Source organism: Lemur catta, chromosome 14, assembly GCF_020740605.2.
Source record: "Lemur catta isolate mLemCat1 chromosome 14, mLemCat1.pri, whole genome shotgun sequence".
NCBI lineage: Eukaryota > Metazoa > Chordata > Mammalia > Primates > Lemuridae > Lemur > Lemur catta.
Genome location: NC_059141.1, coordinates 22,965,072 through 22,985,198, shown reverse-complemented (window position 1 = coordinate 22,985,198; position 20,127 = coordinate 22,965,072). Strand labels below are relative to the sequence as shown.

The window sequence follows — 20,127 nt, the reverse complement described above, 5'->3', positions numbered from 1 at the left end:
GAAAGAAAAGTAAAACACAAATAACTGAGTAATTAAGAAAAATAGAACATTGATGTTAGAAAAATTTGGTCATTTTCTTATGCTCTGGAGTTCTTATTTCAACCGAGTGACTTTTAAGATCTTTTGTTTTCTGTACTGAAGCAGAATAGTGAAAGTGTTTTTATCGAAAGTTATAAAAAAAGTCTACATATTAATTTGCTTTGGGTCATTCTAGTCTCTCTGCTAAATTCATAATTAGGAAGGGCTTTTTAAGACTGTGTTCTAGTCTCCCAGGTACACAGCTACTCCATATCTGGTAAATCTAAATTCATATGTGAGGAGGTTATGTTTTTTTAAAGCATATTATTTACACAATTCACTGGAATGGCTCCTTTGGAAGTTGGGTGGCTCTCTTATGTAATTATGTACTTAGTAACCCTGCTCTACAAAGCAGTAGAAATTCAAGTAAGAATAATTTACTGCTTCTGCATAGTTATTAGAATTTTAAAGCATTTGTTTGTTCAAAATTCTAGTTTATCAGTTTATATTTGACTAATTGCCTACTTAATAAATAATAATGAATTTAGACGACAGCCAAATTTTAGCAGTTTTAAATAACATCAGGAACCATTCCCTCTCCCCACTTCTTGTTTAAAAGGATTTCCATCCCTTTTAGTCCAAGTTTTGTGGTGAAACTACTAATTCCTATTTTTAAAAAAATCTATATTAGAAGTATTGTAGATGGACTTAAATCACGGAATTTGGGGATTTTATTGGTGTTAGGCACCACCAGAAATATTTTAATCAACATTTTACCAACAGAGAAGCTGAGGTGCATAGAAATTAAGTGAGCTGCTCAAGTCTGCATCAGAACCTGGTGACTTAACTCCTGGATTAGGGTCACGCCTCCTCTTAGTTGTCATGATAATTCAACAATTCATTTCACCAGGGATTTCTTGAACACTTCTGCTATGGATACAACTGTGGGCTAGGCATCTAGAGGTTATAAGAATAGTATGAGTTAATATGGCCTAATAGTAATATCATACTAGTAACATTTTACATCTTAATCTTAATTTGCCTAGTGTTTTCTAGTGTTTATAAATGTTAACTTGTGGTGGCTAAACCTTTAAATCTCATTGTTTCTACTAGATTATAATCTCTTTGAAAGCAGGGACTCATTTAGCTCTCATAAAGTCAATCTAGTTTTATTTTGGAAGGCTTAAATTAAAATTTTTTTCCTGAGCATTGATGGCATTGTTGGAATAAGTATAGCTTCCCATGGTGTCTACTCTGGGGGTAATACTCATTTTAAAATTGTATTTCTGTCTTCATCAAGTACTTTTGGTTTCAAATAACAGATTGCTTCATTCTCCCCGTGAGCAAGAAGGAGCAGCTATTTTAAGGAAACAGAGATAGTTCATGGAACTAAAAGGAAAAAGATGTGTGGTCAGGCCCCACAAGGACCTGGAGCTAGGTATTAGAATACCTTCAGGACTCAAAGCATCGGCTCTTAGCATTTCTGGGATAAATCCCACTTGGTCATGGTGTACGATCCTTTTTGTGTGTTGCTGGATTTTATTTGTCAGTATTTTGTTGAGAATTTTTGCCAGTATGTTCGTAAGGGATATTGGTCTGTAATCTCCATTCTGCTATTGAGCCCATCCAATGAGTTTTAAAATTTTGGTTGTTGTCAGTTCTTACATTTCCATTTAGTTCTTCTTTATATCTTTTGTTTCTTTGCTGGTTCATTCTTTCTTTCAAGAATGTTTGCCCTTAGTTATTGGAACATTTTAATGCTAGCTATATTAAATTCTTTGTCTTTAAAGTTAATTTCAGCATCTGTTTCATTTTGGTATTGGCATCTGTTGATACCAGTTGAAAAATTTCTCCCTTTTTGATATCCTGAATAATATTTGGATTATATCCTTGACATTTTTAATATTATTAGACACTGAATTTTGTTTAAATCTGAATAAAAATTTAATATTTTTATTTTATCACTCACTCAACCCAGTTGGATTCAGCCTGCAAGTTTAGCTTTCTGTAGGATTGTAGTTTCGGTCTCTATTACATTTTGAAAGCCTTTGCAGTACTATTGAGATATGTTCCATGTGTGTGCCACTCATTGGCCAGTCTGGAATCTGGATGGTGGTCCATCTTATAGTTTGGTTCTCAAAGTCTATAGTTTGCTATTTTGGGTTATATCCACCCATGTACAGTTTGTTGGTGAACACAGGAGTTTATTAACCACTTTAAAGGATTGCTTTCCTGAGTCCCTACCTCTTGATTTCTCTAGTACTATCTGGTTCCCTGAGGCTCCCTTATTCAGTTCTCTAGCCAGAAAACTAGGGCTTTATTTAATCTTGTATATGTTACTGAATCTGGGGCTAAGTGATGGGAGGATAGAGGAGGGGAAAAAGCAATGAGATTTTGCTTCACTCTTTTAGGATCACAATTCCTCTGATCAGCAGATTTCCTTACTTCAAAGTGTTAGGCTTTGGTAGGTCTCTCCTTGTGTTGTGAGATTGCTTTCGTCATGAGATTGCTTGGAGAGAATGGAGAGGACTTTAAAGAAAAAGGAGAGATTTTTACATTCTTTCTGAGTGTTAGGATACCCCTTATTCACTCCTTGAACTACAACTCCAGAATGCTTTTTCTGGAGCTCTCTTTACCAACACCAGTACCCACTTTTGGGTTTCAGATTATAGTCCAGGATGGTAGATACTGGAAGAATAATAAGATAAATTGATTATTGGTTTAGTGCTATGTAAAAGTCTTCTTTCCCAGTCTACCTGCTAGTATTTACATTTCACAGTATATGTATGTATTAATATATACATACGGTCATGCATCTTTTAATGACAGGGATGTTGTCTGAGAAATGTGTCTTTAGGCACATTTGTTATTGTTCAAACTTCATAGAGTGTACTTAAACAAACCTAGATGGTTTAGCCTACTACTTAGTAATTCCCTTAGGGTGGGAGCTTAGGTCTTGTGTTCTTCTTTTACTCAGAGTTTCTATTTTATTTAAATTTAATGTACTGGAAGTCCTCACTTTGCACAACTCCAATATGTACAGATTTCAATTATTACAGTTTAGTTAAATAACACTAGTTCCCCAGCACCATGGTTTTAATTTCATTTACCATAGTATGTTAACTGAGTATGTAAAGTACAAACTTCGTTGCTAGTTCTGCAGCCCACAGATTACTATGTGAAAAATCGATGCTCATCACTTATTTCAAAATCTGTTAGTGAATAGTCACTGCACATGTTATTAACTTTATGTACAGACAACAAATTGTATAGCGTGTTGTCTTCTTTCCCAGTGGTAAGCCTACATGATAGTTAACAAAAATAGATAATCAAAAGTGGAAATTGGCCTACAGAGGTGAAACAAAGTAACAAAAAAGTAACACTTTAATTGAAATTTGATTGAAATGGAAATGGAGTTATAGAAGAAATAGCTGACCATAGGAATGTTGACACTGCTATCATTTGATAGACACTAGATATGCAGCCAGAGGTACTTAGTGAAGGTAAACTTAATACATAAATGAGGAAAGTGGTTAATGATGAAAAAGATGAAGATGTCCCAGAGGAAAAAACTATATATTAAAAGATCTCCTGGAGATATTTCATAACATTAAAAGTATTATACAAAGGATAAAATGTTAGAAGCAGATCTAAACTTAGAACAGTTCACCAAGGCATAGAAAAGATGCTTGCTTTATATGTTTGTAGAGATTCTTGAGTCTGTGGCTTGATGATTTTCATTAGGTTTTCTTTGTTTATTTGATTGGTTTTTTTGAGACATGGTCTCACTCTGTTGCCAGGGCTACAGTGCAATGGCGTCATCATAGCTCACTGCAGCCTCCATCTCCTGGGCTCAAGTGATCCTCCTGCCTCAGCCTCTCAAGTAGCTGGGACTACAGGCACATACCACCATGCCTGGCTAATTTTTCTTATTTTTTGTAGAGACCAGGGTCTCACTGAGTGCCAGGCTGGTCTTGAACTCCTGGCTGCAAGTGATCCTCCTGCTCCAGCCTCCCACTGTAATCCAAAGGCTAGGATTACAGGCATGAGCCACCATACCTGGCCTTTCATCAGTTTTTGAAAATTTTTATTATCTTCTTAAGGGTTGCTTTTGCCCTATTTTCTTTACCTTTTTCCTTCTGGGAGTCCAGATACACATGTTCACTTTTTCATTGTGTCATTTATATCTCTTACGTTCTTTTCAGGGTTTTTCTTTTATCTCTGGTTCAGTCTCGTGGTTTTCTACTGACCTATCTTCCTTTTCACTAATTCTCACTTGTTCTGTTTCTAATCTTCTCTTAAAACATCTAATCAATTCTTAATTTCAATGTTTATATTTTTTTAGTTACAGAGTTTTCATGTTATATATTTTCAGTTATGAATTCCAGTTTTCTGGTGCAACTCTTCATTTTTTCATATTTTCTTGAGTATTTTATGCTCATTTTAAAGCCTGTTTCTGGTAATTCCAATACTTACCACATTGGGGGCTGTTTTTTAAAAAATTGTGTTAATATATGCGTAACATAAAATTTGCCATCTTAGCCATTTTTAAGTGTACAATTCAGTAGTTTAAGTACATTTACATTATTGTGCAACCAACCTCCAGAACTTTTTCTCTTGTAAAACTCAATACCCGTTAAACAATGACTCCCCATTCTTGCACCCTTGTCAGCCCCTGGCAACCACCTTTATACTTTCTGAATTTGACTACGTTAGATAACTCATATAAGTGGACTCATATAGTACAGTTATGTGCCACATATAATGACATTGTGAACAATGTCAGACCTTGTGTAGGAGAGTGGTCCCATTAGATTATAATGCAGCTGAACAGTTCCTATTGCCTAGTAACATCGTAGCTGTTGGGTCATCATAGTGCCACGCATTGTTTGCGTGTTTATTGTTATGCTGGTGCAAACAAACCTCCTGTGCTGCCTGTCATATAGTACATATCACTTGATAATGATAATAAACAGCTATTACTGGTTTATGTACTTACCATACTATACTATTTATTGTTATTTTAGAGTATACTCCTTCTATTTATAAAAAGAATATTAAAACAGCCTCAGCTCCTTGAGGTGGTATTTCCTAAGAAGGCATTGTTATCTCAGAGAAGATGACAGCTCCATGTGTGTTAATTGCTCTTGAAGACCTTCCAGTGGGGTAAGATGTGGAGGATGATCCTGACCCTATGTGGGCCTAGGCTAACGTGTGCATTTCTGTCTTAGTTTTTAACAAAAACGTTTAAAAAGTAAAAAGAAATAAAAATTTAAAAACAGAAAAAAGCTTATAGAATAAGGATATAAAGAAAGAACATATTTTTATACATTTGTACAATGTGTTTATGTTTTAAGTGTTATTACAAAGGAGTCAATGAGTTAAAAATATTAAAATTTATCAGTAAGAAAGTTACAGTAAGCTAAGGTTAATTTATAATTGAAGACAGATGGCCAGATATGGTGGCTCACATCTTTAATCCTAGCACTCTGGGAGGCCAAGGTGAGAGAATTGCTTGAGGTCAGGAGTTCGAGACCAGCCTGAGCAAGAGGGCGACCCCATCTCCACTAAAAAAATAGAAAAAATTATCCAGACATGGTAACAGCACCCATAGTCCCAGCCACTTGGGAGGCTGAGGCAGGAGGATCATTTGAGCCCAGGAGTTTGAGATTGCAGTGAGCTATGTTGATGCCACTGCACTCTAGCCCAGGCAATGGAGTGAGACTCTGTCTCAAAAAAAAAAAAAAAAAAATTCATTATTGAATAAAGAAATATATTTTTTAAAAATTTCATGTAGCCTAAGTGTACAGTGTTTATAAAGTCTGTAACAGTGCATAGTAAAGTCTTAAGCCTTCACATTCACTTACCACTCACTCACTGACTCACCCAGAGAAACTTCCAGTCCCACATGCTGCATTCTTGGTAATTGCCTTATGCAGGTATACCATTTTTTATGTTTTATACCATATTTTTACTACACCTTTTCTGTGTTTCGATATATTTAGATACACAAATACTAACCATTGTGTTGCAATTGGGTATAGTATTTGGTATAGTGATATGCTGTCCAGGTTTGTAACCTAGGAGCAATAGGCTATCTATACCACATAGCTTAGGTGTGTAGTAAGCTATAACATCTAGGTTTGTGTAAGTACACTCTGTGGTGTTCACACAACACCAAAATCACCTAATGATGTATTTCTCAAAAGATATCCTTGTCCTTAAGTGGCACATGACTGTATTTGTCTTTTTGTGACACGCTTAATATCACTCAGCATAATGTTCTTGAGGTTCATTCATGTTGCAGCATGTGTCAGAGTTTGCTTCCTTTTTTAGACTGAGTAATATTCCATTGTATGCGTATACTGCATTTTGTTTATCTACTCATGCATTGATGCACGCTTAAGTTGTTTCCACCTTTTGGCTGTTTGAGTCTTTCTGTTTTTATTGCTTTTCTCCAGTGGTTTTTCTTTGTTAATTTGGTCATTTGATTCCTTTGCATTGAATGCTTGATAATTTTTTTTACTGCATGTTAGGTATTTTTTAATGAAAATATTATAGACTGAATATTGTCCTTCAGAGAGTGTTTAATAATCTTTTCATGTCCCTTTGGTTCAGTTGAGGCATGTCTATTTTTGGTGCCCTTCTTTTTTCTGGTTCATTGAGTTCTTTCCATGGTGTCAACTGAAAGCCTGAGTTTTTTACCAGGGCAACTCATCCTAGGTGGGCCCTATACTCCAGTTTTTAGCTCCACAGCATCATGAGACTACTAAAATATTCTTTAAATTGGTTTTTCAGCATCTTAGTCTGTGCATGTAAAACTTAGGAATCAGCAAATGCCTGGGGAAAATTGTGGACAGAATGTTCACATCATACATTGCCCTTCTGCCTGGGGTCTTAGCTCCTAAAGTCTTGTCTGGATAAGTTGTTCTCTGATGCCTTCAAACAGTTTTATTTCATTTAGTTTTATAGCTGTCTTTTCTGCATGGAATTTAGTGTGCTAACAATTACATTAAAGCTTTTCAGTAATGTGGCCAAAGGAGAAAAGATAAAAAATAAATTTAAAAAAGCATAGCCAAAAGCAAAATCCCAATATATATTTTTATTAATTGATTTTCCATGTTTTATATTTAGACATTCTCAAACTACTGCAACCTTGCAAGTAAAATGCAAATAACATTTTTTCTGTGTTTTTTTTTTTTTTCCTCAGTTGCCCAGCTAATTTTTTCTATATTTTAGTGGAGATGGGTCTCGCTCTTGCTCAAGCTGCTCTCCAACTCCTGACCTAAAGCGATCTTCTGTCCTTGGCCTCCCAGAGTGCTGGGATTACAGGTGTGAGCCACCTCGCCCAGCCAAATAACATTTTTTTCCATAAACCACTGGAGAATAAGAATCTGACATGATGTCCCATCACCCCTAAATTCTTTGATGCGTATTTCCTACAAACTGGAACATGCTTCTGTATAACCCAATAATAGCCATCAGAATGAAGAAATTAATATTGGTACTTTATTGTCCTCTAATCCAGAGGCCCTATTCAAGTTTCTCTAGAAATCTCAATAAATGTCCTGTATAGCAAACAGATCTAGTCCAGAATCACATGTTGCATTTAGTTGTCATGTCTCTTTAGTCTCCTTTAGTTTGGGGTGAGTATTATAGGCTGGTTATTTTATAGAATGTTTTTCAGATTGGGCTTTTCTGATGTTTTCTCATGATCAGTTCCAGGTTGGGTATCTGACAGGAATATCACAGAGGTGATGCTGTGTTTTTATTGCATACCATTAGTTGACACATGATTTTAGTTTGTTTCATTATTGGTGATTTTAATGTTAATCACTTGATTAAGATGTCAGTAAGTAAGGCTTTTTTCCCACTGTAAAGTTCGTTTCCTTCTCTTTAATGATTAAGTATTTTGTGGGGAGGTATTATATCATTAGTAGAGTCAGGGATTTCTATTTTATTCAGTGGATTATTATATTAGTTATCTATTATTACATAACAAATTACCACAAATTCAGTGGCTTATAATAACACACAACACATATTTATTCATATTTTTTGGGGGGGATTTACAAGTGAGTTATATTTAACCTTTAAATGGCAAATATTTGTTATAATAAATGCTCCCAAAATACATAGAAAAATGAAAACTTCATAATTATTTTTAAGTTTTCATGAGCACCAATATTTCAGAGTGCCAACTCCTAAATTGATGGCTTGCTATACCCTGGCAGTAGTTTATGCCTCTTCTAGAATTTTCTCACATCTATGTTTCCTGCCAAATATATATATTTTTTCTTTTGTTTCTCCCTGGCTCTATTGCAGTATAGTCGGCAAATAAAAATTATATTTAAGGTGTACAATGATGTTTTTGTGTACATATTCATCGTGAAATGATTATCACAAGCCAATTAACATATCCATAAGCTAATATAATACCTCAGAGTTTCTTTGTGTCAGGATTCTGGGCACAGCTGACCATGGTCTTTGCTTCAGGATCTCTCTCAAGGCTATAATCAAGGTTTCCAGGGCTGGGATCTCATTTTAAGGTTTGACTGGGGAAAAATCCACTTACAAGCTTACATGGTCATTGGCAGAATTCTTTTCTTCAAGGGCTATTGGTCTGAGAGCCTCAATTCTTAGCTGGTTGTTGACTCATGGCTACCCTCAAGTTCCTTGCCACCTGGACTGCTACGGTATGATCACTTCATCAAACCATGCAAGCCAAGAAGGCAACAGAGTCTGTCAGCAAGGTGAAGTTACAGTCTTAATGTAACCTAATCACAAATGGCATCCCATCACCTTTGTCATATTCTCTTAGTTAGGAGCAAGGTACTAGGATATCCCACACTCAAGGGAATGGGCTTATTTATACAACGGTATGAATACCAGGAGGTGGGAATTATTGGGGGGCATGTTAGAGTTTGCTTGCCACAGTTATAATTCATTATTATTTTCATTATTTAGTTTGATGTTCAAATTGTCCCAGATTTAATTTGTCTCAGCCTTGCATTCTGGCCCCCTGTGTCATTCTGACATGTCTCCACCATTCTTTGAGCCTTGAAGAAGATATTCTAAGCTCATCTTAAACTTTCCTGTCCAAGCCCTGAAATCTGCCATTGTTCTAAGGGCCTCTGATTCCTTTTAATGGCAAGTAGTACTTTGAATCATTAAAGTACTGCCCATTTCTGTTAAGTTGCTCCCAGGCCCTCTCATTTAATAGATCTGGGGTGAGGGGAGAGAGAAAATACTTCTGTGCATATATACATGCATTATTTATGTAGAAATTTCTTGCTATATATTTTAAGCTTTGAGCTCACAACAGCATCTTCAGTTCTAGTTCAGCAACATAGTATTAATATTTATTCTAGCTTTCTGTTACAACTCCTTCTGATTATGAGAAACCTAACTCTTATTATCCTCAATATTTGGTCTACCACCTTTATTTGGTCGATCTTCCCGTATAACCCGTCTCCTGTTGTTAACACATCTCTCTCTCTCCATTTTCCACCCCATGCTTCACATGCATGCCTTCCTCACCCTTTTGGGATCTGACAGATTGCACTGGGCTGCACCTTCCACTCTCTTTACCCCCTTGGGTCTAAAGCGCTGCTGGACTACTTCCCCTCCTTCCCTTAATGCATATCTTCTTATGCCCACCTGGGGAACCCTCACTGTGACCCACTCCCCCACTTCCTGCCCACCATCTGTGCACACCCTCATCATCTTGCTCACTGCTGCTGTTCCAGTTCCTATGTGGGAACCTTCCTTAATGCACTAGGGCCCTATCACCCCCTTGGCTGCTTTTTCCCTGTCACTCTACCTAGGCCCTGAAACTTTATGCCAGGCCCCTTGTCCCCTCAGGGCCACCCTTCTCATACTACTTGGTCTCCAAAAGCCTGTATTGGGCCACTATAGCCACCCCTGCCATTCAGCTTGATGCCTACTTAGCCTGTACTCACCTAATAGCTGTTGAACTGAATTGTTCAGGTAGGAAAGGAGAAGGGGGAGAGGTATCAATTAAATTTTACTTTGAAAAAACTCTCTGGTATTTGTATAGCAAATGCTTTTAACCTAATGTGTTACAACTTATACAGTAGTCAGTCACTCCCAGTCCTGTGTACTTATTACAGGTTTATATCCAAGCTTTCATGCCATATTTTTACTTACATTCTAGAAGTTTACTATCACCTCAAAAATCATGATTTCTGAACTTACCTACTCCTACACCCAAACTAATTTCAGTTTACCAGGGGATGTCACTGCCACTACTATTTTTCTAGTCATTTAAGTTTGAAATCTTGGAGTTGTTTCTGACTCATCCCCCTTCTTTCCTTATAGTCAGTGAATGAGTCCTGTTGATCCTTCTTTTGGTGTACTTTTGTCATCTTCGTGGCCATTACTTTGATGAATACAACAGCCTCTTGGGTGGCCTCTTTTCTTTAGTTTCTGTAGTCATTCCAGTGCCCCTAAACCATATTTGGCTCCCCATTTCTTAATAAACAAGATAACTCCATGTGTGAATTTTTAAGTGCCATTTTTATGTAATACTGTCCTAGGTAGTCAGAATATCTAGTTTTGAATCCCATCTTTGCTATCCATCAGTTTTTGGTAATTTATTTAACCTCTTTGTGTCTTTTTTACCATACTAGGTTACAAAGGTGAATAAGATAATGATTTGTGAAAGAGTCTTATCCAACACATACCTTCCAGTCTAGTTAGAGCAGAGTCAGTAATGTAACCAGTGAGTATTATTTTGTCTGTTTTCTCATAACATAGGCATACAATGCTTCCTTACTTTTCTTTGATATGTAGTTGTCACTGATCTCTCACCATTAAACACACATTTATTGAATGTCTACTGTGACCAGACACTGGAGATAAAAAACAGTGAGACACAAATCACATCTCTGAGGACTACAACTGCTAAAGGAGGCAAATATATAATTAGCTTATATACAGTAACAAGCACTACAATAAAATTAAAGCCTGTGACTGAACTTTTCTAAATATTAGAAAATTAAACTAAACTTATAGCAGCTATCATCTAACATAATTTAGTATGTTATTATATTTTTCTTGGTAGTTACTGTTTGTTAGTAATTAGTCTCTCTAAAATCGAGTGTAAACATCTCGAGAGCAGGTCTTTGAAGTGGTGAGTCTGTGAATTTTGGAGACAAATACATTGACATCTTATTTCTGCCATTGCCATTTAGTCTCTGTAACTTCTCTGAACTCAAGTTTACTCTCCTGTTAAAGTGGAAATACTATTAATAATAACTCTTTGACAAGATCGTAATGATTAAATGAAATAATGTGTTTTAGGGATCTAGTGTAATGCCTGGCAAATAATTTATGCCTGATAAACTGTAGTTCTCCTTTCCTTGTGCTCCACTGGTGTCCACTCTGGTAATAAAAAATAAATATTTGATTGGTGGATGACTTTATTGATTCCATGGTCTGTAGTTCATAATGGCTTCCCAGAACATTTTGAAATGCAAGTGGCATTCATGGAAGCCTGTTTTTGGTAATAATACCACTTTATGTTTTTTTCTTTTGTACTTTGCAGCTTTTATTTTTTTTTTATTTTTTGAGACAGAGTCTCGCTTTGTTGCCCGGGCCAGAGTGAATGCCGTGGCGTCAGCCTAGCTCACAGCAACCTCAAACTCCTGGGCTTAAATGATCCTACTGCCTCAGCCTCCCGAGTAGCTGGGACTACAGGCATGCGCCCACCATGCCTGGCTAATTTTTTTTTTTCTATATATATATTTTAGTTGGCCAGATAATTTCTTCCTATTTTTTTAGTAGAGACGGGGTCTCACTCTTGCTCAGGCTGTCTTTGCAGCTTTTAGAAGCCGTATTTTAGTTTCATCACAAACCTTGTGCAATAAGGCTGGGCGTATATGATTATCCTATGTGATAGGTGGGAGTTTTATTTTTGAAGTGAACTAAGCTGGGAGTCTTAAGAGGCAACCATTGAATTTGTATAGGTAGAGTCTGAAAGTATTACGTGGCCTATGTAATACTGTAGTTCTCTCTGAATTTTTTAGTTGATATAGTATTGAAAAGGGAATTCTTCTATTCCATGGCTTAAGGATACATAAACTCTCAGTGCAGCAATCTTTTTATTGTTGATTATTATAGCTTCTATTACTCCTAGAAGTTGACCAACAGGGACCTGAGTTTAGGAGATTTTGTCATTCAGCTTTCATATAATAAATGCTGAGGCCAGCCCCTTGCCTGCAGGGCCCTCTATCAGTGAAGAGGATCTGTGACATTACTCCCGGCAGCCAAGTGTAGGGGGAGGAGTGGAGATTTTCACTCTTCTCTGTGTAAATGAATTTGTGCCATTGAACCTGATGGGCACTAGATACTATATTCTTCTTGAAGCACTGGAGGCCCTTGGTTGCAACATTTTAATCTTTTTTTCTGATTCTTTCAGGTACTAGAAAACATGTTCAGGCCTTTCTTAAATTGCTGAATGTTCTATATGCTTTTAAAAAGCTGATGAAGTCATGCAGTTGGATAATAACAATTGTAATATATTATTAGTCTTCAACTTTCTTTGATTTTGCAAAGGAGAGTCAATTGGGGTGAGGTTAGATGGGAACTGAGCTGAAGAAACTAATGTGTTGTGCAGGGAGGGATTTGTGTAGGATGCAAGCACATCTATTAACTAAACTTTGTTGTAGTTTTGAGATTGCATTTAAGGAGTAGGTGATTCACAAGTTCTTTAACAGTTAATATAAGTTAAATATTTAAATATGAGAATGTGGTGCCTGGATTGTAGCTTAGTTTAGAACCTGCTCTTTTTTAATTAAATTTTTTTTCTAAGTGTAGAAAGAAAATAGCAGGAATTTGAATATAATTTGGAAGGAGAAACAGGAACAGCAGCCTAAACATTAAGTAGAAAACTATGTACTTTTTGGGTGTTTTAAAGATAAGTTTTAAAGGACATTATTTATTAAATGTTGAAGGATTAAAAAAAGTCTTACATCTTTGTCAGAAATTCACCAATCAATATAGAATGCATAAGGATAGTGAACAAAATGGTAGTCCTTTCTGCTGTTACTTATTGCCCAAATTTCCTTTGATTTTCCCCTTCATTTAGAAAATATTCCTAAATGTGAAGATAAAAGGGAAAAAGGTAGAGTAAAAGTTGTAGCCTACTCCACTTATTTTGTAATTATATTTTTTCCTCAGTGCTTTTAAGTGGCATTTACCAGTATGGCTAGGATTAATTGTTACAATTCAAACCAATTTGAAAATTAGTTTTTAAATTGAGCCATAATATGTAAAATCTTATGGTAATGTGCACATCTGACTATATTCAAGTGCAATTTTCATACCCACACCAATTGACTTGTAATAATCGGGAATGCATCCTCTGTGTGGTGTTTGCAAGTTAATGCTATTTTGGAAACCACACTGGTATGTCTAGATAGTATCTTTCCTGGGTGTGTGTGGCTCATTATTGATTATAATTTTATTTTGGAATTTTAGTTTAGGGGGTGGAGTAAGCCCTTTCAGATTCTTAGTTGTTAGGAGTTTTGATGGAGGATAGGGATGAATGAATGAGGAACAGCTTAGAATGAGTAACAATAAGGAAACTCAGATAATAATTTATCAAGTACATGTCACAAAAGTAACGGATTCTTATGTAAAATGGAAAAGACAAATCATTCACAACAGGAATGCCTTTAAAAACTTACAAAGGAACATTCACAAATACAAATAAATATGTATATATTTTAATTTAAAAAAAAAGGAGTCCCAAATCTGTGGATGAAGAGCTTCTGATTAGCTTCTAGACTCAACGGTGCTGTACATCATGCAGGTGGCTTCAGTATGGCTAGAAGTATGTGGTCTTCTGAAGGGAAGAGGGAGAAGTGACAAACCATCTTCCAGTGCGTCCTCCATTTTCTTCCATTATTTGCTCTTCGGTATTTCCATACTCCTTTTTTTCCCTCCCATTTATCTTTCTTGTTTTTCTCAAATTCAGTACTTCAGAATGACTAAAGAGTTTCTTCTATCCATACATACCCACAACTTTAGCCAGCTGCTTAATAATGTACATTGTCTCTCATTACCAATGAGAGATAGTCATAACAATGGATTTCTTTTACATTAAGGATTTTTAATATAGAAGAATTTAAGGTTGAGAGAATTTCACTAGTATGTAAGTTACATGAAGACAGGGATTTTTGTAATTTTTTTTTTTTGGTCTGTTGTTCTAGTCCTAGTGCCCACAAATAGTATGTATGACAAGGAAGGCATTCAGTAAATATTTATTGACTAAATGATTAAAACATTAGCTTTATGTGGTTGGGAGCGGTAGCTCATACCTGTAATTCTAGCAGCACTTTGGGAGGATCACTTAAGGAGGATCACTTTGGGAGGATAAGTGGGAGGATCACTTAAGGCCAGGAGTTCAAGACCAGCCTGAGCAACAACAACAACAAAAAAAAAAAAAAAGAAAGAAAGAAAAATTAGCCAGGCACACAGTGGTACATGTGTGTAGTCCCCAGCTGCTTGGGAGGCTGAGGTAGGAGAACCACTTGAGCTATGATGACACCACTGTACTCTAGTCCATGTAACAGAGCAAGACTCTATCTCAAAAGAAAAAAAAAATTAGCCTTAGGAAAACTTCAATGTCATGCACTTAGAAATCATTTTAGCAAAGCATTCTTGATGCTTCCAGTGTAGAACAGCAGTTGAACAGTGTTTCTCAAGGGGAAGGAAGCTTTTTTTTTTTACCCCATTTTCCTCATTCTCTTCTCTTGCCTTTTTCTTATATGAGAATCTCTGCTATTAATACTAAGAAGCACTGGAAGAGACTGAAATTAGTATACATAATTTTAAGGAGTCATGGAAATGGCAGATGTGGATTGGCAGAGTGAGAGGGAGAAGGCAATTACAAGTTTAAAGGAGTAGGAGTAAGATGAGAATTTGGGCAAAGTATCAATGTTATATTAATTAATATGTTAATTATATTAATATTAAATATTAGCTAGAGTGCCAGGGTCAATTGGAAGGACAGAGAAGGTGCGTTGACGTAGGCAGCAGAGAAATGTTCAGATTGATAGAGTGCTTGGATGTCATACAGCAGATAGGGGATCCATTATGAATTATTGATGAAAGCGACATGAAAAGAAAGTGAAGACAATTATTTGTTCTATTTAGCTGCTGTTTGTAAAATGGATTGTAGCTTGAGGTGAAGAAACATTGGAAACAGTAAACAAAGTTGGGAGGTTGTTATAGTAGTTCAAAGCAGCTTAGCTGTTTTACTTGTTATGTTGTCCAGCAATGCCTTTAGCAGATACCTTTCTTTTGAAGCCTGATGTCTACTTTATGACCTGGGGACGGATGGAGGCAGGAGAAAGAGTTCTGTACTAGAAAGCAATAGGCCAGGATTCTAGTCCCTACTTCTTTACTGTATAAATTCATGATCATGGACAAATACCAATTTCTCCTGGGCTTCAATTGCCTAAACTATAAAATGAGAATAATGATCTGAAAGCAGGGGTCTAGGTCAGATCAATTTTTGGAGTTCTTTGCAGCCCTTTATCCTTTTATCAACTGTAAATGGTGTCAACAATGAATACCACATTTTGCTTCCAAGTATTAATTCCTGTAACTGTACTGTTCTAAGAAGGAGAAAAAAAACCTATGATATTAAATATTTCAAAATCTGTAATTTAAAGTTAATGTCACCCATATTGACCATTATATTTAAAAATATGTATTCCTGTTTTTATATGTGCTCTGATTAGGTAATTAGTTTTTTGGTTATTATTAGACTGTAATAGCACTCTCAAGTTGATGGGACAAAACTTGAGTCTCGAGTACTTTTAGAGAAACATGAATAATGTAAAAATTGTTATGAAATGTATATTGTCTTATAAGCTATAGGTGCAATAATGCCAATATTATTTATATAGAGTTACTAGAAATTGTACTTTCTACCTTTTTTCCCTACTTAATTCTCTCTCTCTTTCTGTCTCTCTCTATATATACACACATTTGCATGTACTTTTTTTTTGTTTAGAAAGTTTTAATACCAGCAGCTTTTTGAGTTTTCTCTCTATCTCTCTTTCTCTATGTCCCTGTCTCTCTTTTTTCTTTGTTGTTTTCTCTTCTGTTTGGGTTGTTTCTTGCCCCATCCCCACTTTAATCCATCTGGAAAGATGAAGAGGCAGCTGCTATGGTAACTGTGCATTTTGGTCAATGAATAGCAGTCTAACAAGATACATAAAACGTATACAAACTGTTCAGAGTTGGCTGCTATCAAAGCCATAAGGATACCATACTTTTTCTTTTCCTTAAGGAAAACAAAAATCTTCACTTTCCTATAGTATTTTGTTTTCTATTAAATATTATAATGCTGTGGTGAACTCTATTCCTCTTTCTACTTAATCTGTGCCATATTTCACCCTATGGTGAATTTATGGGAAATGAGTTGAGGTACATAGAAGAAAAGAATTGATCAATTGAATTAAGAAGTAGATTTCCTTTAGACTCATACATACAAGAATAGGGACAAAAATTTCACCTAAAAATTTGGTTTTTTGACCTATAACTTCTTTTTTACCCCTAGGGCTTTTTGACCACTAGTGCCCCTTTGCGTTTCTCTCTGGGGTTAGAACCAATAAGTAGTATGTTTCTTGAAGATGTTTCTGTCATAAAGGCCAGCTGCAACTGGAATATTGCATTCAGCCAAGCCTTGAAAATTCCTGTAATCTGTGCCATCCTGTCTCATGCTGTCCCATCTCATAGTTGTCCTCTCTCTGCAGTGCTCTATGCCCAGGTCTCTGTGGCTGGGCTGCTCCAGCCTGGCGGACAGCATGCCTTCGCTGCGATGCCTGTATAACCCAGGGACTGGCGCACTCACAGCTTTCCAGGTACTTTCTCTGTCTCTGTGGGTTATTTGCGGGCATTAGTGTGTGTGTCTAATTCATTAGTATGTCCCTCCTCCTTTCCCATGCTTTACTTATATTCACCTTTTCTCCTATATATTGCCTGTATTTCATATCACTCAATACTCCTTTAATGATTAATTTTTAATGTAGGTCCAGAACGATCCACTCTTAAGACATTTTTATCATGATTGGTTTGCTAAAATTGACATAGCACAATTTGACTGTCGGTTTGCATATCTAGTAGCAGTGTGATAGTAATCTCAATAAATAACAATTCAATATGTAATGTTCTGGACCTACATATAGCCAATTAATGTAATCAGTTGCCTGAGCATCATCTTCTTTTTTTTTTTTTTTTTTTTTACAATTACTGAAAATATAAAGTGCTCTATTCAGAGTATCTTCTGGTTATTACACTACTGTATATGTATTTTTTTCTATAAACTGTTTTATTTATGTCTTGATTAATGGTTCTAGTTTCAAGGTGAAAAGGCCTTTGAGACCTTTGGGTACAATATTCTGCTTGAGACAGTCCAGTTGGTCTTGCATGGATTGATGGATTCTAGTTCCCCTCAGCCTTTCTTAGAGGCCAGGAGATCAGTTCTAGGATGTGAGAGAAAGCTATAGAAGAAGAAAATGGAAAATTGTAGACAAAAATGTAAGAAAAAGCTTGGTGCCCATTGCTTACAGATTAGGGTAATCTAGTGTGTACTATGTGATAGTTTTCTTGCCAGAGTGTTATCTGTCCACCTCAGTTATTTGGAATTTATGCTTAGCATTTATAGTAATACACATCAAATTTGTTTTTATATTTGTTTTTAACCTATGTAGTTCATATTCTATTTAGAAGAATTTTGAAGACAAGCTGTAAGTAGCAGAATGCTTATGACTAAGTCTTACTTAAAAGGGGGGAACTTAAGTATTCCATATTCCTGACCTGTACTAACAGTTGCTAGTCTTTAATGATGCTATTTTACTAATGGTAATGGTAGAAATTTTAATTTTTCCTTTGCAAAATTTAATATTAAACTTCATTTGCTTGTACTGTGAGATACCATATAGTAAAGCGTGTAGGCTCTACAGTTAGTCAAATCAAGTCTTAAATGTTGTCTTTGTCACTCGTGGTATGACCTTGAACAAGTTGTTTGCTTATCTGTAAATGTATACTACAGTAAGGGCATGCGGTAATGGTTCCTGCTTTTTATCATCATCATCATAAACATGATTGCTATTACTAGAGATTATTGATGTCCAGAGAGTGTCTATTTATTTCAAAGTGAAATTTCTCATGTTTTAATTATGTATCAAACTGACATAGGATTTTGCCCTCGAGGAACCATAGTCTAGCCTATTGGTTTTTTAAACTTCTTTGCGTTGCAGTGAGTTTAGCCAGTCTGCAAAGTCTGAGAGAACTGTAATTCCCCCACTTCAGAAACCGGTTGCAAGTTTAGGGGCCTCCATGACCACTCACAGGTTTGATAATTTGCTGGAAAGGATTCAGAACTCACTGAAAACAATTACACTCGACCGTTTATTACAGGGAAAGGATACAGGTTAAAAATAGCCAAAAGAAGAGACACATAGAGCAGAATCTGGGAGGAGTCCCAACTGTAGAACTTACTATCATCCTCCCTTCATGGGAGTTAGGTAGGGATGGCTTACGGCCTCCCAGCCACAGTGTGTGACAATAAACACAAAGCATTACCAACCATGAAACTCACCCAAGCCTTTGGTGTCTAGAGTTTGCATTGGGGGGCAATCACATAATACCCGTGTGGCTGACCTTTAGTCTCCAGCCCTTTTCCCATAGCTAACACTAATGCCTTTAGTCTCTGTTTCTTTCTGCTGTTGGAACTGATAAGTTGTGCTCAACACCTCCAACATGAATCATATTTGTCCAGTACTAAAGCTGTCAGGCAAGGAGTTCCAGGGACCTAGAGACAAGTAGTTTTGCCCTAGTAGCCAAGGGCAAAAACCAGAGCTCTCTTTGGAGGTTAATTCTTTACTACACAGTGATCATGCAGCCCATTGAGAATCTGATAAAAACTATTGATCTTGGATATATATAGGCAAAATTTTATTTAATAGTTATACATGATTATTATATTTGTATTGTGAAATGAGCAAGAGAGCTATTAAATCATGGCTGGGTACACTGGCTCACGCCTGTAATCCTAACACTTTGGGAGGCTGAGGCCAGGAGTTCGAGACCAGCCTGAGCGAGACCCTATCTCTATAAAAAATAGAAAGTTGGGCATGGTGGGGTGCACTTGTAGTCCCAGCTACTCAGGAGGCTGAGACAGAAGGATGGCTTGAGCCCAGGAGTTTGAGGTTGCAGTGAACTATGATGATGCCACTGCTCTCTAGCCCTGAGCGACACCAAGACCCTGTCTCAGAAAAAAAAAAAAAAAAAATCACATTATCTCCCAAACGGATAAATTCTATGAAGAAAATGTGCAAGTAGCTGTAAGAATATATAACAGAGGGACCTGATTTAACCTGAGGGTTGGGGTGAGGAGAGCCAGGTAATGAATATTTAAGATCTGAAGGATGAATAGGAATTAACAAGCCAAAAGGGAGGAGAGGAGAGGGGACATTTCAGGCACAAGGAAGAGCCAGTGCAAAGACTCCAAGGACAGGTGAGCCTTGTTGCATTTAAGGATCGTACTAAAAACAAGATCATTGTTTGAGACAATAAAAAAGGGAGAATGGAGTGAAGAAAGACTAGGGAAGCTGATCACTCAGGACTTGTGGGCCATCGAAAGTAGGTAGTCTTGGCCGGGCGCGGTGGCTCATGCCTGTAATCCTAGCACTCTGAGAGGCCGAGGCGGGTGGATCGCTTGAGATCAGGAGTTCGAGACCAGCCTGAGCAAGAGCGAGACCCCCGTCTCTACTAAAAAAATAGAAATTATCTGGCCAACTAAAATATATATAGAAAAAATTAGCCAGGCATGGTGGCACATGCCTGTAGTCCCAGCTACTCGGGAGGCTGAGGCAGTAGGATCGCTTAAGCCCAGGAGTTTGAGGTTGCTGTGAGCTGGGCTGACGCCACGGCACTCACTCTAGCCAGGGCAACAGAGCGAGACTCTGTCTCAAAAAAAAAAAAAAAAAGAAAGTAGGTAGTCTTGATGCTAAGATTAGTAAATCACTGAAGGGATTTAAACACAAGTTTGATCTGATAATATTTTCA

General features: G+C 36.7%; 1 protein-coding gene across 8 annotated transcripts in view; it reads left to right on the top strand.

Moving 5' to 3' along the window:
• The window catches only part of BTRC (beta-transducin repeat containing E3 ubiquitin protein ligase), a 161,705-nt gene that overhangs the window by 28,658 nt on the left and 112,920 nt on the right, over nt 1-20,127 (top strand). For 6 of the 8 annotated variants that reach the window (XR_006739261.1, XR_006739262.1, XR_006739263.1 and 3 more), the window contains exon 2: nt 16,812-16,919. The exons of the other annotated variants lie outside the window; for them this stretch is intronic. Coding sequence is in view for 3 of the 6 variants with exons in the window: in XM_045568584.1 (XP_045424540.1) it covers nt 16,812-16,919 (108 nt within the window). In the remaining 3 variants the exon portion in view is untranslated. The remainder of the gene's footprint in view (nt 1-16,811; nt 16,920-20,127) is intronic. 8 annotated transcript variants of the gene reach the window in all.